Here is a 14367-nt window from a genome sequence, read left to right on the forward strand (position 1 = left end):
CTCATGCCTTTTTTCCCTTCTCTACTCTCAGGTACTCAACTCTCCAAATTCCCTACCCCAATCCTTCAGTACTCACTATTGGCCTTTCTGCTTTCTTGCTGTCATCCCCGTCTTACACATCTCTCCATGGCCTCTCCTCATTTAATTTCTGTATTCTCCATCAGCCTCTGAGATCCTAACTATGGCCTCTTGTCCATTCCCAATTTTAAATGTTCCACCATGTCAGTTGCTTAGACCCAAAGCTGTGGAATACCCTCCCTATCTCTCTCAATTGTTTTCCTCCTTTAAGCCCCTTCTCAAAACCTCCTACCTCTATGACCAAATATCTCCTTTCTGTAGCTTGGTGTCACACTTTGTTTTATAATGAATGCTCCTGGGCACCTTGGGTTATTTCAATACATTGAAGATGTTGGCTCTATATAAATAGAAGTTGTTTATGAAAAATCAGCAGTTGCACAAAATTCTGAATCAATACAAATTGCAACACAAAATAAGACAAACATTAAAATTTCAGTTTAGAAGTTTATTATTTAAAAAGAGGCTGTTCAAAGGATATTTGAATTATTTATTACCAACCCAGTGGTAACATGTATTGCTCTATAAACAAAGATTGATATGCAATGTATAAGTATAGGTAGACAACAGGAATATTAACACAATGATTTTGTTTCATGGGAACATTGTCTTCGGGACATTAAACACAGTAACTAAATTGTAGAAAGCCATCTGTCTCACAGTTAAACAGCAACTCTTTAACAAAGATGAAATGTTTAGCTATAACTACATTCAAGTAGGTTGTGACAATGGTTTCAAATCTAAAGTATGTGACCTCATGCTTCCAAGCAAGTAATTATATGGTTTAAGTGCAAAAGACACACTTTCTATGTCTAGCATGTGCTTGCAATAACTTTTTTTTCCATTTATACAACTTTCTTTTCGTTCTAAGTGTCAAATTCAGAATATTTGTTTCTTTGACCTTGTGCTTTTTTTTCAATGCATTGTAACAACAATCTCAAGAATTCAGGAAAGATTTGGTGAGGTTTTCAGAACAGGTAGGATTTAAAGTACAGTACTATCTTTTAAACGTATTACAGTCTGTTAGAAAATGCAGCCCTGTAAACATTTACACCTTCATGACATTTGACTAAAATATGAATTAGTACATCATTTTAAAAATCTTGATTGCAAACTATGGGTGCACTCAGATACATAGTGAAAGAGAAATCGGAAGATACAAAGAAACTGAACTGATTGTACTGGTTTCCTTTGTAAAGTCAAACACGCACTTTTTTTTTGCTGCACCATCATTCCAATCAGCTGCCACCAAAAATTGTCCTGTTTTGCACTTGTTCTTTTTAATTGCAGGCATTCTGAAAGACTACCTGGAGATCATAGAACTGGAGTGTGACTGGCTGGATGATGTTGTAGCGGCACTGAGCTGTGAAAAGCCGCTGTGACTAGATTCAAGACTAGTCATGGAACCCCTGAAATAAAACCAGCAAGTGTTTTATTATGGTTTCAAATATTCATTTACATGAAATAATTTGACAATTAATTTGGAAGCTGTTTATTGGGAATCTTTTCTTCAGTATCCAAACTATTTTCACTCTTTTATTACACATACAATCATAGAATTTTACTGTACCGAAGGGTCACATACTGGCTCTCTGAAAGAGACTGCCAATTTAGAAAACGTGGCATTAAGTTGGCATTTGGTTGGTATAATTATTTTAGTTTTTACCTCAAATCTCCCTTTTTTTTAAACTGCAAAATTCATCACCATATTCCTTAGTGCAGCTCAAACCCTTTTAGTAACAGCATCTTGTACCTAAAATATCACCTTCGTTTGGACTGGTTTCATAGGATCGCAACATGAAGCACTGTCCAAATTACAGTCATTTCAGAATTGATCAAAAAAGCCTGGCAAGCTTTGTCCATGTTTCAGCAAATGCCTCAGCAATTGTATTACTGCTGTTTTGACCAAAGACAAAAACATCAAAATAACTGGGGTCAGGTTCTCACTTGAGCCTTGCCAGGGAGCATTGTCAACTGGGAGGGGAGCTCAGAAATTCAGGTGTGCAGGATACAAGATTTCCCAACCAGTTAATGGACAAATCACTTCAAAAACGCTACGGCAGATGATAATCATTTTCGGACAGGATGGGAGCGATCTTACCGTCTTGTCACATGGGTTGGCAGCGAGCAGGTAAGATCGCGAGAGGGGCAGGAAGTCCGGTTCGTGCCCAGTTTCACACCTCTCGCGATCTTACCGGCCCTGGATTGCCGCCGTGATCAGCCCGGGAAGGGCATGAAGCAGATTTAAATATTCATTTCAATATTAGTGATATTGAATCGTCCGGGCTTACTTGCCTTAACGACCTCGCCGGTGGAGGTCCTCACTGTCGAGGATCACGTATAGTCTCCAGCAACGAGGACCAGATGTGATAGCCTCACTAGTGGGACCAGAGGTCCCGGAGGCCGCTGGGCAGTCGAGGACAAGGGCAGGCAGTGCCCCTTGGGCAGTGGCAGCCTGGCACTGCCAGCCTGGAACTGGGAAGTGCTAAGGGACAGGGCATAAGGGGAGGCAGGCAGGATAGGATGGAGCTGCACAATCTGCAATTGGGGATTGGCTGGGGAGTGACAGATCTCTCCTTGCTATGTACACTTTACACAGAACACATATTTGCGCATGCGCAATAGCACCCTCTAGCTGTGAGCGGCTGATTTTCTGGCTCTCCCCTACTGGCGTGAATCACACTTTGCTTCTTTTTTTGCACTAAGCGGCATAAGACCGTGTCGGAAAGCATGCTGAAAAAAATGGGCGCAATTGTCTCCCAGTTTTACACTTGCTTGGCACTTAGAATTGTTTGCTAAGATCACCCCCGATATGTTTAAGAAACCACTTCATTTTCGGAATACCAGGCCACACAATAGAATTTAAGATTGCAGGAGGCTTGCCAAAGCCTCAATTTAAGAGCAGTACTTGTAGAAATTGCAACAACAATTTCTCAATATATGATTTGCAAAATGGAATTACTTTGTTAAAATAAACAAAAAACTAACAAGTCAAATTGTGATCATGGAAAACTACAACTTTGTTAATAACAGTAAACTGAAATCACCACCAGTTTTAAACATTACATAATTCTAAATGTTGAAAGCAAATGACCAAGAATCTCACTGAACTGGCTCAATGGAATTGCAAGACATGGAATCCTACTGCAATTCCTTGCTTCAAACCTTATTGAGGCAAAGGTGTGGTGGGAGTTGGTTATAAGATGCTGAACAGAAGCAAAGGTGGTTCTCTGCAATGTACTTGTGCAACTCCTATCAGTTTTACGGAAGTCTGGGAAGAAATCACAGCCTTAGTTGCATATCAAGGACTAGTATATGGTGTGGAAAATGCAGTAACAGATTCCCCATGTTGAACTGAAGAATGAATAGATTCAACCACATTCAGTGAAGACAAATTGCATCTAATACTCATCTATGCACTGTTCAGATATGGTACTGCAATCTCAATACAGTAGTTTTATCTGCTGTACCTGAAATCTTCCGATCCTATGACCTCAGTGTAATACATAACTTTACACTTATGGGAAGAAACCTGTAATGTTGCCAGCACATCATCTACACGAGGCAGGTTAGTTGTAGCACAGGAAGGCATATTGTGAAATTTCCACTGCAGGATATAAAAACCAGGCCATCTTGTTACATGTGAACCCTGTGAGCAACACAGAAGATAAAAGCAAATTGATTTTAAAAATGTGCAAATACCACTTAACCTGAATTTTTACAACAAAGATGAATCTTCAGAATGCCTATCTGATTTTTTTGACTGGACACCACAATATAAAATTAGGCCATGTAACACTGGCCTTATTGTGCAGGTTTCCGATCATTACAAAACTGACCTGCACACTTTCTCCTTCTTTGCAGACGAGTGGTGGTTCCACCATACTGTAGTCCTTTCCTAGTTGCCATGATTTATCTATAAGCTGCACATTATTTCCTCCAGGGCACGTTATCCCATGGGCTCCAAGAGTGTCCTTTTTGGGAAGCTGAGGTGCTCGTTTTGAATGGTAGATGTTGAAGGCAATATCGCCTTTCACCACATCAAAATCCCAGGTTATCACAGAAGATGCTTCCACCATTTCAATTAATATCTGGATGCACATAAAAGCAAAATATAATGAGTATACTAATGGAATGCCCTACCTTTTTATCTTAACCATCAGGGTACATAGTTTAAAGTTAAAACTGGATGTGCACAAACACTAAAGGAAATGAGACAGTACAATTGTTACCTCATGAGGTGACCCTTTGAAAACGCTTGCCGACTGATAAATAGTTTCAGTCAATAACCTGATGTCATCATTGTCCAGTTCTTCTGCTGTTCTATACATGGATTTGGGGATTAGACCTCCCTCTGGAACCTCACACTAAAAAAGGAAAACAAAAATATTTAATAAGATTTTTAGATCATGCACGATTCTCAAAAGATATTTCTATAATCTAAATGCCCAGCAAGTAGATAACTGGGCTCTGGAGGTCATTATGCTTCTAAGTAACTGCTCGACAAGTGCTATCCACTTATAGATATAAATACCATCGTAACAATGAACTCTGCCAAAACAGTAGAATATGGTTATATGACAATTATTACCCACGTCAAGTTCTCTATATTAGCTGCACTAATTAGCTGTTGAAAAAGTTACCTTCTCTGCATGCACGGACTAATAATAATTTTTTTAACTGGGTGTAACAGGACATTACATAACACTGGAAATTCAAGAAGGGAAAGGGAAGGTAGACATAAGCTGCCTCTGATAAAAATTACACGGTATCAAACTAGTGCTGACATTGGATTGTCATATTATACAGTACCATAAAATACTGCTTTGATAGAACACTGTAAAACCTGTTGCATATTTGCTCCAATTGGTTCATACAAGCTTTTCACAAGAAATATTTGACACAGAAAATAATAAATGGAAAACCTGCTTTACTTTAACAAGATTATAGGACGAATGGCAGTTATAATCAAACATACAAAAAAAAACTAATATCAAGGTTCTTTGATACAAGTAGTGTGTACGAAGCAGATCCAAAGCAAAATACTGCAGATGCCGGAAATCTGAAATAAAAATTGAAAATGCTGGGAAAACTCAGCAGGTTTGGTAGCATCTGTGGAGAATCAGAGCTCTGAAGTGTCGTACGGGCTTGAAACATTAACTGTTTCGCTCTGCACAGATGTTGCCAGGCCTGCTGAGTTTTTCCAGCATTTTCTGTTTTTGTTATTATATATATCCTACCCCAAGGGGTTTATATAATAATAATCTCTCCATGCTTTGGGTCAAAACATCTCAGAAGCAAAGAATAAACAGGCTGGCAGAGTAGCCCCTCAAAGAAGTAATACCGTCTTGTATTTACCAATATTAATCCTTCATATTTATATTCATAAACTTCAGATGGTGACCAGTCCATTTGGGAATCGAAGTAAGAGACAGAAATATAGAATCTGCATTTTGATTGGGTTACTTGATATTACAAATCTGCCTGCAAGGGCAGCAAGGGTAAGAACTGTTCAATCCCCCGCAGACTGTACATTAATGATTCAACTTGCGTACATTGATGTACAGTTACTATTTAGGAAGAGTGAAGCAAGAACTTAAAACAAAGCAAGCTGCATTTTCCTTTAGAAACATAATGTATAGACAGAATGTGTGATTGGCTACAGGATATAATTATACTGCTGTATACTGTATAAGAAGTTACCTTTTCCACCATCTGAAAGACACACTCGCATGATCAAGTCCTTCAGGTACCAATGCAAAATGCCAGAGAATACCTGAAATACTCATTACGTAATTCTGGATCCAATCACTTTCAAACGCTAACACCCTAAATCACCATTTCTTCTTCAAAATTGTATTACTTAGGTCAATTAACAACATTTACTTTTCCTTTTGCTGAAGCAATGAAGATTACATATTTTCTGTCACACTCTATTGTTGGCATTAGACAATGATTCAAAACAGCAACTCATTGATATAATTCTTACCACACATTCTCCTCCAAGGAAATCAGGGATCACTTCTTTGTCTATGTAATCAACCAGTCCTCCAGGCCCCTGGTAATCATTTCCTGCATAGATGAGGAATTTCTTTCTTGTGTTGTCATCAATGAAAGGACTGACCTGGAGCCAAACAAGGACATTAAATTACAATTTAGAACGCAAGCTGATTTAAAAGCCCGACAATTTATTTCTCAGACACTGCGATAACTTACCAACGTCCAAAGTACTGGAAATACTCGAGGCGCTCTCAGGATCAATAGCCGACCCAGTGTTTCTGGATAGTTTGCTTCAACAACCTCAATGATTCTCAACAGTGCCTTAACACCAGGTCGCCAAAGGTGTCTCATATTCAAGCCTTCTAAATCCACCAAGCACGTCCATGAGCTATTTAAAAAAAAACATTGAACAAAGAAAAACAGAATGATGCAAGGCTTTTATAGAGCGCTGCAATAAGGAGAGGAAATAATTCTTTGTGCAATGCCTTCTTCAAGTATACTGTACTAATTAAAATGGAACTTGTGATTACCTGATCGGTCTTCCAAATACATTTGTGTTTTCTTCACATCGTCTTAATCCTTCTTCATTAATAGACAGAACCTGATTTAGAACAAAAATACCAAATCCTAATTGCGAAAACTTGTGCATATTTTCTAAATTGATATTTTAATGTGAGGTATTCTTATTAAGAAGCTATTTATTTTTGTACTCATTCAACAAGATCACAGCAGATGACAATTTCATCTAGCCACCTTGTAATTCTTAATACTCTTGTCTGATGAAAAATTATTCAGTTTTTGAATTTTTCAATTGACCTAGCCTCACCAGCCTTTTGGGAAGAAAGCTCCAAATTCCCACTGCCCTTGTGCAAGAAAGTGTTCACTGACATCACTCTAGAATAGTTGAGTGTCAAACTTTAAGTTCCCTTTGTTCGAGACTCCCCTGCCTTAGAAAGTTTCTCTCTATCCCATTAATTCCCATGATCATTTAAACACTTCAATTAGATCACCCATTAATCTTCTATATTCAATATAAACCTAACCTAGGCAACCTGTTCTCATAATATAATCATTTTAGCCCCAATATCCTTCTGATGAATCTGCACTGTACTCACTCCATGGTTGCTATATCTTTCCTGAGGTGCCCCAAACTGAGTGCTGAACGTTATTCCAGATGGAATCTAACCAGAGCTCTGTACAGCTGTAACATGACTTCCATCCTTTTGGCAGGAATGGATTTGAACACAGCAATCGTAACATCAATATATAGCTGTGTTCCTCAGCTATCATTACAATAACATTATATCCTGGGTCTCTTCTGTTAAACTTTGGTTTATTCACATCTCTCAAAACTAGGGAGAGGGGGTGTCCAGTGGGATTAATCACTACTTATTAAACTTGTTGGACAGGCTTGTCCTTTGGTTTTAAAAACTGCTGACGATTAATCACCTCTACTGGTGAAGCAACTGAAAAGGACAATAGTTGACATAGACAAAGAGATAGAGAGATCTACTCCGCAGTTCTGACCAATTGCAGAGCTGTTTTCTTTCTTCTAATTTAGACTAGTGATTAGGGACCATTGTTCAAGAAATTCTTCATAGTCCTTGGCTACTCTCTTTCAAAATTCAACTTCTGGTTTGAAGAACAGTTTTGATCCATTGTTTTTGGCAGTTGAACATTCAGATTTATCTCCACTGACTCCTAAAGGAATCATCACAGGAGGCAAGAGAGGTCTTGGCTCCAGCAATCGTTATTTTAATGGACATGGAAAATACACTTCAAACCTGAGCCCATCACTTATTTTTCCCCCTTCTCTTACCACTTCCAATCATTTATTCTTTCTCTGCCCGAGGTAATGCACCTTGACAAATGCCAATTCTTCAATATTCATCATCTTTGCTGTTCCATTGTTGCCATTCCAGGCTTGATTCACTCTTATTCCAGATTCCTTCTTGCTGCCCTTAGAAAGGCTCCAAGACTACTTCCTAACTAGCAGCAACCCCAAATGCCTCATACTGCTCTCTTCCACCCTTCCTGACCTGCATTTCTGTTGTGGGCCAATATCGCCAAACTCCTTTCTGTTCCTCCCATCGCTCCCGGCTTTGACCTTGTGGACTCAGCATGTAGACTGGCGATTACCGCTTCCCTCCACATCCCCCTCCAGTACTTTCACTTGCTAATAAAGTCGTCTAAGACTTATTATGGGCACTCACATTGATGTCAAGACCTTGAAAGAGACATGGCTGAGAAGTAATGGCACCATACCCCTTTAAGGAAGCATCTCATCTTATTCTACGCTTCACACCTTCCATTAATAATTCTTGTTCTCTACCACACACACAAATTTCCCAGGGATAACTTTGCTACTTTCTTTCCTCTGTCTCTGCATCGAAATTCATCCACCTCCAATTTCAACTCTCCTTTTTCTCTTTCCTCTGAATTTAGTGCTCTTTCCTCCCAAAATTTCTTCTTTCGCATAAACTGTCCTACCCACGCACACGGCCACCCTCATAATAATGTCATCTCACATAGCCTCACTGCCCCTATCATTACTATCACTGTTAAGGCAATCACTGATCATTTCCTTGTATTGTTCTATATCCACATTTCCCTTTCCCCTCCCAAGCCCACTTTTTTCTATGTCTGTCTCTGGAAAAGTCTCCCTTAAGTCACTTGCCATGGACTCAAGTTCCCAATGCACTCAGATACCCAATCATTATTCTTTAGCCTTCAATTCATCATGATATCACAGCAGTTATTGTTTTGTTAAATCATGCCCACTCCATCACATTTAATGCCCTTGTCCCCACTAAACGTTAGTTTCTACTCTAATGGATCCCCTTACATACCTCCCATCTCCATTCTGAAGTGCAAAGGGGCGCAAATTTGAATATCTTTGGTGCACAACTGGTTTAATTTTGCTCATCATTTAAGACATTATTGGGAAATGCTCTGCATCACTAAAACTGATCACTATACAAAGATCCAAGAAAAGCCATAACCCATCTTCTTAAAACACCTTTTCATGTCTCCTCCATCCTCACCCCCAACAAGTGCAAGGAGTTCATGAACTTGTTTTGTTAAAAGGTTGAGACCGTCCATTCAGTTGCTATCCCACAGATATGTGTGCTCGGACCTCAGCAGTTCACCTTTCTCTAGGCCCACCAGCTGATCTTGCTCTACAGTTACCCCCGGGCCGGACTCTGAATTTGCATCTTTCTCTAGTTTCTCTCCTATCTCTCACTATGTCCCGTCTGAGCTCACCTTGTTGATGAGATCCACTTCTTGCTCGCTAGAACTTATTTTAAATAAATTATTGCCCATTCAATCCCCTTTCTGGCTCACAAGCTAGCTGATATTAATAGTTCTCTCTCCTCGAGTGCCCTTCATAATATCTAAGAGACTACTCAAAAATCAATTCCATCAACTTGTGACCCGTCTTTGGAAACTACTGCATCTCCTCAAACTTTCTCTCCTCTTCAAAGTCCTCGAGCATGTTGTCACCTCCCAAACCCATGCTAACATCTTCAGTCCCTATCACAGAATCCATCCCCATGCTACTAACTTCAATGCTCTCCCAACATGAACTAGACTTTTTTGCAATCTTGGTGCTAAATTTATCCCCAAGATGAGCTTTCCACCATATCACCAAGAATGCCTATTTCCATCTCTGTAACTTCAGCCAACTCCACACTGCCGCAGCAACCTGCATTCATGTCTTTGGTACCTTTAGACTTGATTATTACAACGTATCCTGGCTGGCCTCCTACATTCTATTCTCTGTAAATTTGAGTGTTTTTAAACTTCCCTTCTCATGCTGTAACTCACAGCAAGTCCTGCTTATTGTTGTGCCCTCTGATCCCAAGCGAAACAAAATCTCAACATCAAAAAAAAATCAAAGATGGGGAGTGATTTGAAATTTCTAGTTCTATAACCCCAGATCTCTGGGTTCCCCTAATTATTGCCTCTTCAGCATTCCCAATTTGAATCACCCCAGAACTGGTGCCATGCCTTCAACTGCCTCGGCCCTAAGCTCAGCAATTACCTAAATCACGCCACTTCTTTTTAACTTACCTCTTTCATCAAACTTTTGATCTGGCCTAATATCTTTATTTGGCCCAGTGTCAAATCTTGTTTTATAACATTGTGTTTCATTAAAAGCATCATATAAATGTAAGTTACTGTAATATTTGCAGCCCTCCTGAGACTAAAGCCAACGTCCCATTAGTTTTTTATTGATTACTGCATTTGGACTCCAGAATCTCTCTGCTCATTCACAGTTCCTAACACCTCACCATTGAGGAAATATTTTGATCTATCATTCTTAGATCCATTATGGATAGCATCACAATTCTCCAACATTGAATTCCCATGGGCCAATTTGTGTCCACTCCATCTATAAATGCCCCCTGGCAACTTTCCACCTCCATCTACATTATTTACCTTGCCTCATAACTTGGTGTGATCAGCAAACATAGATATAGTAACATAGAAACATAGAAACCCTACAGTGCAGGAGGCCATTCGGCCCATCGAGTCTGCACCGACCACAATCCCACCCAGGCCCTACCCCCACATATTTTACCCCGCTAATCCCTCTAACCTACGCATCCCAGGACTAAGGGACAATTTTTAACCTGGCCAATCAACCTAACCCGCACATCTTTGGACTGTGGGAGGAAACCGGAGCACCCGGAGGAAACCCACGCAGACACGAGGAGAATGTGCAAACTCCACACAGACAGTGACCCGAGCCGGGAATCGAACCCGGGACCCTGGAGCTGTGAAGCAGCAGTGCTAACCACTGTGCTACCATGCTCTATAGTGCTCTCCATTTTTTCATCCAGTCATACATACATACAATGAACTGCTGAGGCCCGAGCACGTATACCTGTGGGATATCACTAGTCACATCTCGTCAATTTGAATGCATACCCATTATTCAACTCTAAGTGTCCTAACCAATTCCCTATCCAGGCCCATAGATTGCTTCATTCCATATGCTCTCATTCTTATTAGTTTATGTGAAGCCTTGTCAAATTATTTTCCTAAGTCCATAACAAGAATCTTCAGAGCAATTCCTTTATCTACCATGTTAGCTACCTCCTCAAAAAATTCAACTATGTTTGTTAAACATGACTTAGTGTTTACTCCATGCTTGCTCTCTCTGATCAGCTAATACTTGTCCAAATGCCAGTCACTCGGTCTCTAACTGATTCTAGTAACTTCCTTACAACTGATGCTAAATTTTCAAGCATAACTCTCTTGCCTTTCTTAAAAGAACGATTCACAAATAGAGTACTATGGGTGCAAGTTTGTAATTTTAAAAAGACAATTACTTTAAACACAAACAAAAGATCCTCCTGTGTGCAGAAAATACCATATTAGACATTCTATCATAATAGCAGTTGTGGTTAGAACAGCTACAAGAAGTTGTTAAAATAAAACAACTACCCCAATGGAATAGACAGGGGCATGCATTTGATCTCTGTCAGTTATGAAATAAGATCTCGGGGGAAAACTGAAGCTTTTCGCAATGTACTGACTGAGTGAGGGCTGATTTTGAAGGATGCATTATTTCTCTCTGGCAGTCTAACTGCAATGATGGACAGAAAATTTCCTGCACTGATTTTATTTATGGCACTGGTTTGGTTTCTGATCAGATGAATTGCGTTGACTGAATTTCTCAAATGTCAGTGATTAACTGCAACCATTCTATGTCATCACTCCCTTGGGAGAAAATTGAAAATAATAGGAAATAATATAAACACAAATACTATTAGCTTAGAGGGTGGCACGGTAGCACAGCGGTTAGCACTGCTGCTTCACAGCTCCAGGGTTCGATTTCCGGCTCGGGTCACTGTCTGTGTGGAGTTTGCACATTCTCCTCGTGTCTGCGTGGGTTTCCTCCGGGTGCTCCGGTTTCCTCCCACAGTCCAAAGATGTGCAGGTTAGGTTGATTGGCCAGGTTAAAAATTGCCCCTTAGAGTCCTGGGATGTGTAGGTTAGAGGGATTAGCGGGTAAATATGTGGGGGTAGGGCCTGGGTGGGATTGTGGTCGGTGCAGGCTCGATGGGCCGAATGGCCTCCTTCTGCACTGTAGGGTTTCTATGATTTCAAAACAACTATTAGCCTAGTGTTTCATTCGTCAGCTCTGATGGTGTCATCTCACCATGCAGTTTATAGTTTCCTGAGATTATGCATATTTGAAATCTTTGGAATGAGACAAAAGCCTCATTAAGTTACTACTATTCACAAACACATGTAACACAAGCCTTTGAAGTAACCTTTGTTATTTTTAAAATGCAGACCGGTACCTGAAACAAGTCTAATCAACCTATAAGATAGGTATGTTGGAATATTTCAAAGTATATAGATCTGGAACTACCAGGATTTGTCTCGTCTCCACTAGGGATAAACATGTTACAGTTTTTAGCGATATGATTCTGGAATTTATGATGCCAAAGAGGAATCACTCAACTCAAGTGAGTTATTCTAAATTGTCCTTCATATAACTGCTGAGTTAATTAATATTTCATGCCTATTTACTGTTCCTATTTGGATAAAGACAAACTATTAATATTTTAAGATTGAATAGAGTTGTGGATTAACTAACAACTTGCACCTTTGACATCGAAGTTTGATTCCAATCTAGATTAAAGGAATAAAATCATCCCCAATCTGACAGGAGTCTCAACCCTGCTCATAATGGCCACAAATTGCTAATGCGAAACTAGCAACTGAATTCTATATACTGGATAGCTACTGCATAAAGAAATCTCTTGAAATATAAATGCTATATTAATTATTAACCGGAAGTACCTTTTATAACATTTATGCTGACTATAGAGTTCCAAGAATTCAGCGGAGATACTAGAAACATACATTAAGTTAATTTAATTTTAAAAATACTATTAAAATAGACTTACGTGCCGCAGCAGTGCTTCCTCTCCAAGCGCTCTGACTAGACCTTTGGTATCCATTTGCCCAACTCTTAAGATATATAGGGGTCTCCCATCTGTATGGAAAAAAAAAACAGAATTGAGTTATATTGTGAAATGTATTAAAAGTTCCAAGACTATAGCATGCAAAACACTGAACTAGAAATTAGTCTTCTTAAAGAGGCTTATGCATTCTAGTCCTCAGAGTATCCAATTCAGATACTCAGCAATCACATTGTAATTAAGTTTTCAAATGCCTTCACGGCCACGACCTCCCCACCTCTGTAATCTCCTAACCCCATAAGTCTCCAAGATCTCTCTGTTCCTCTAACACTCTGCCCTCTTGAGCATTCCCGATTTTAATTGCTCTATTGCTGATGACTATGCCTTGAGCTGCAAAGGAGGCTCTGAAATTTTCCCCCTAAACCTCCCTGCCTCTTTACCACTCTTTCAAACCTATCTTTTTGACCAAGCTTTTGGCCATCTCCCTAATATTTTATGTGGCTCAGTACCAAATTATTACAACGCTCCTGTGAAATGTGTTGGGATGTTTTATTACATTTGAGTAGAGGGATAGGGATGTTTTGCTGCAATTATATAGGGTGTTGGAAGCCACATCTGGAGTATTGTGTGCAGTTTTGGTGTCCATATCTGAGGAAGGATGTCCTTGCTATAGAGAGAGTACAGCAAAGGTTTACCAGGTTGATTCCTGGGATAGCAGGTCTGTTATATGAGGAGAGACTAAGTCGGTTAGAATTATATTCACTGGAGTTTAGACGACTGAGAGGGAATCTCATAGAAACTTATAAAATTCTAACAGGTTAGATTCAGAAAGAATGATCCTAATGGGGTGGGGGAGTCCAGAACTAAGGATCATAGTTTGAGGATAAGGGGTAAAATATTTAAAACTGAGGCGAGAAGAAATTTCTTCACCCAGAGAGTGGTGAATGTGTGGAATTCACTACCACAGAAAGTCATCGAGGCCAAAACATTGTCTGATTTCAAGAAGAAATTAGATATAGCTTTTGAGGCTAAAGGGATCAAGGGATATGGGAGGGGGGGGCGGAAACAGGATATTGAATATGATCAGCCATGATCAAAATGAATGGCGAAGCAGGCTCAAGGGCCGAATGGCCTACTCCTGCTTCTAGTTTCTATATATCTATTAATGGCACAATAGGAATATAAGTTGCTGTTCTTAAAGATGATAGCAAATTTGTCAAGCAAATTGTTCCTTCCATAAAACTAGCTATTTCACAGTAGTTTAGATAGACACTTTGCTTTTACACAATATTAAATGTCCGTGAAATGGAAATATCTGCTTAGCCACTTTAAATGTACAAACTGAATG

General features: G+C 39.6%; 1 protein-coding gene across 1 annotated transcript in view; it reads right to left on the minus strand.

Annotated features, from left to right (window-relative positions):
• Nucleotides 1–551: 551 nt before the first annotated feature.
• Nucleotides 552–14367, minus strand: part of LOC144501621 (SEC14-like protein 1) — a 46627-nt gene continuing 32811 nt past the window's right edge. The window contains exons 8-15 of the mRNA XM_078225513.1: nt 13005–13093; nt 6606–6676; nt 6292–6463; nt 6065–6199; nt 4308–4442; nt 3915–4166; nt 3546–3724; nt 552–1484 (exon numbers count right to left, since the gene is read on the minus strand). Coding sequence (XP_078081639.1) covers nt 1379–1484; nt 3546–3724; nt 3915–4166; nt 4308–4442; nt 6065–6199; nt 6292–6463; nt 6606–6676; nt 13005–13093 — 1139 coding nt within the window. The 3' untranslated portion in view covers nt 552–1378. The remainder of the gene's footprint in view (nt 1485–3545; nt 3725–3914; nt 4167–4307; nt 4443–6064; nt 6200–6291; nt 6464–6605; nt 6677–13004; nt 13094–14367) is intronic.

Source organism: Mustelus asterias, chromosome 12 (assembly GCF_964213995.1).
Source record: "Mustelus asterias chromosome 12, sMusAst1.hap1.1, whole genome shotgun sequence".
Lineage (NCBI taxonomy): Eukaryota > Metazoa > Chordata > Chondrichthyes > Carcharhiniformes > Triakidae > Mustelus > Mustelus asterias.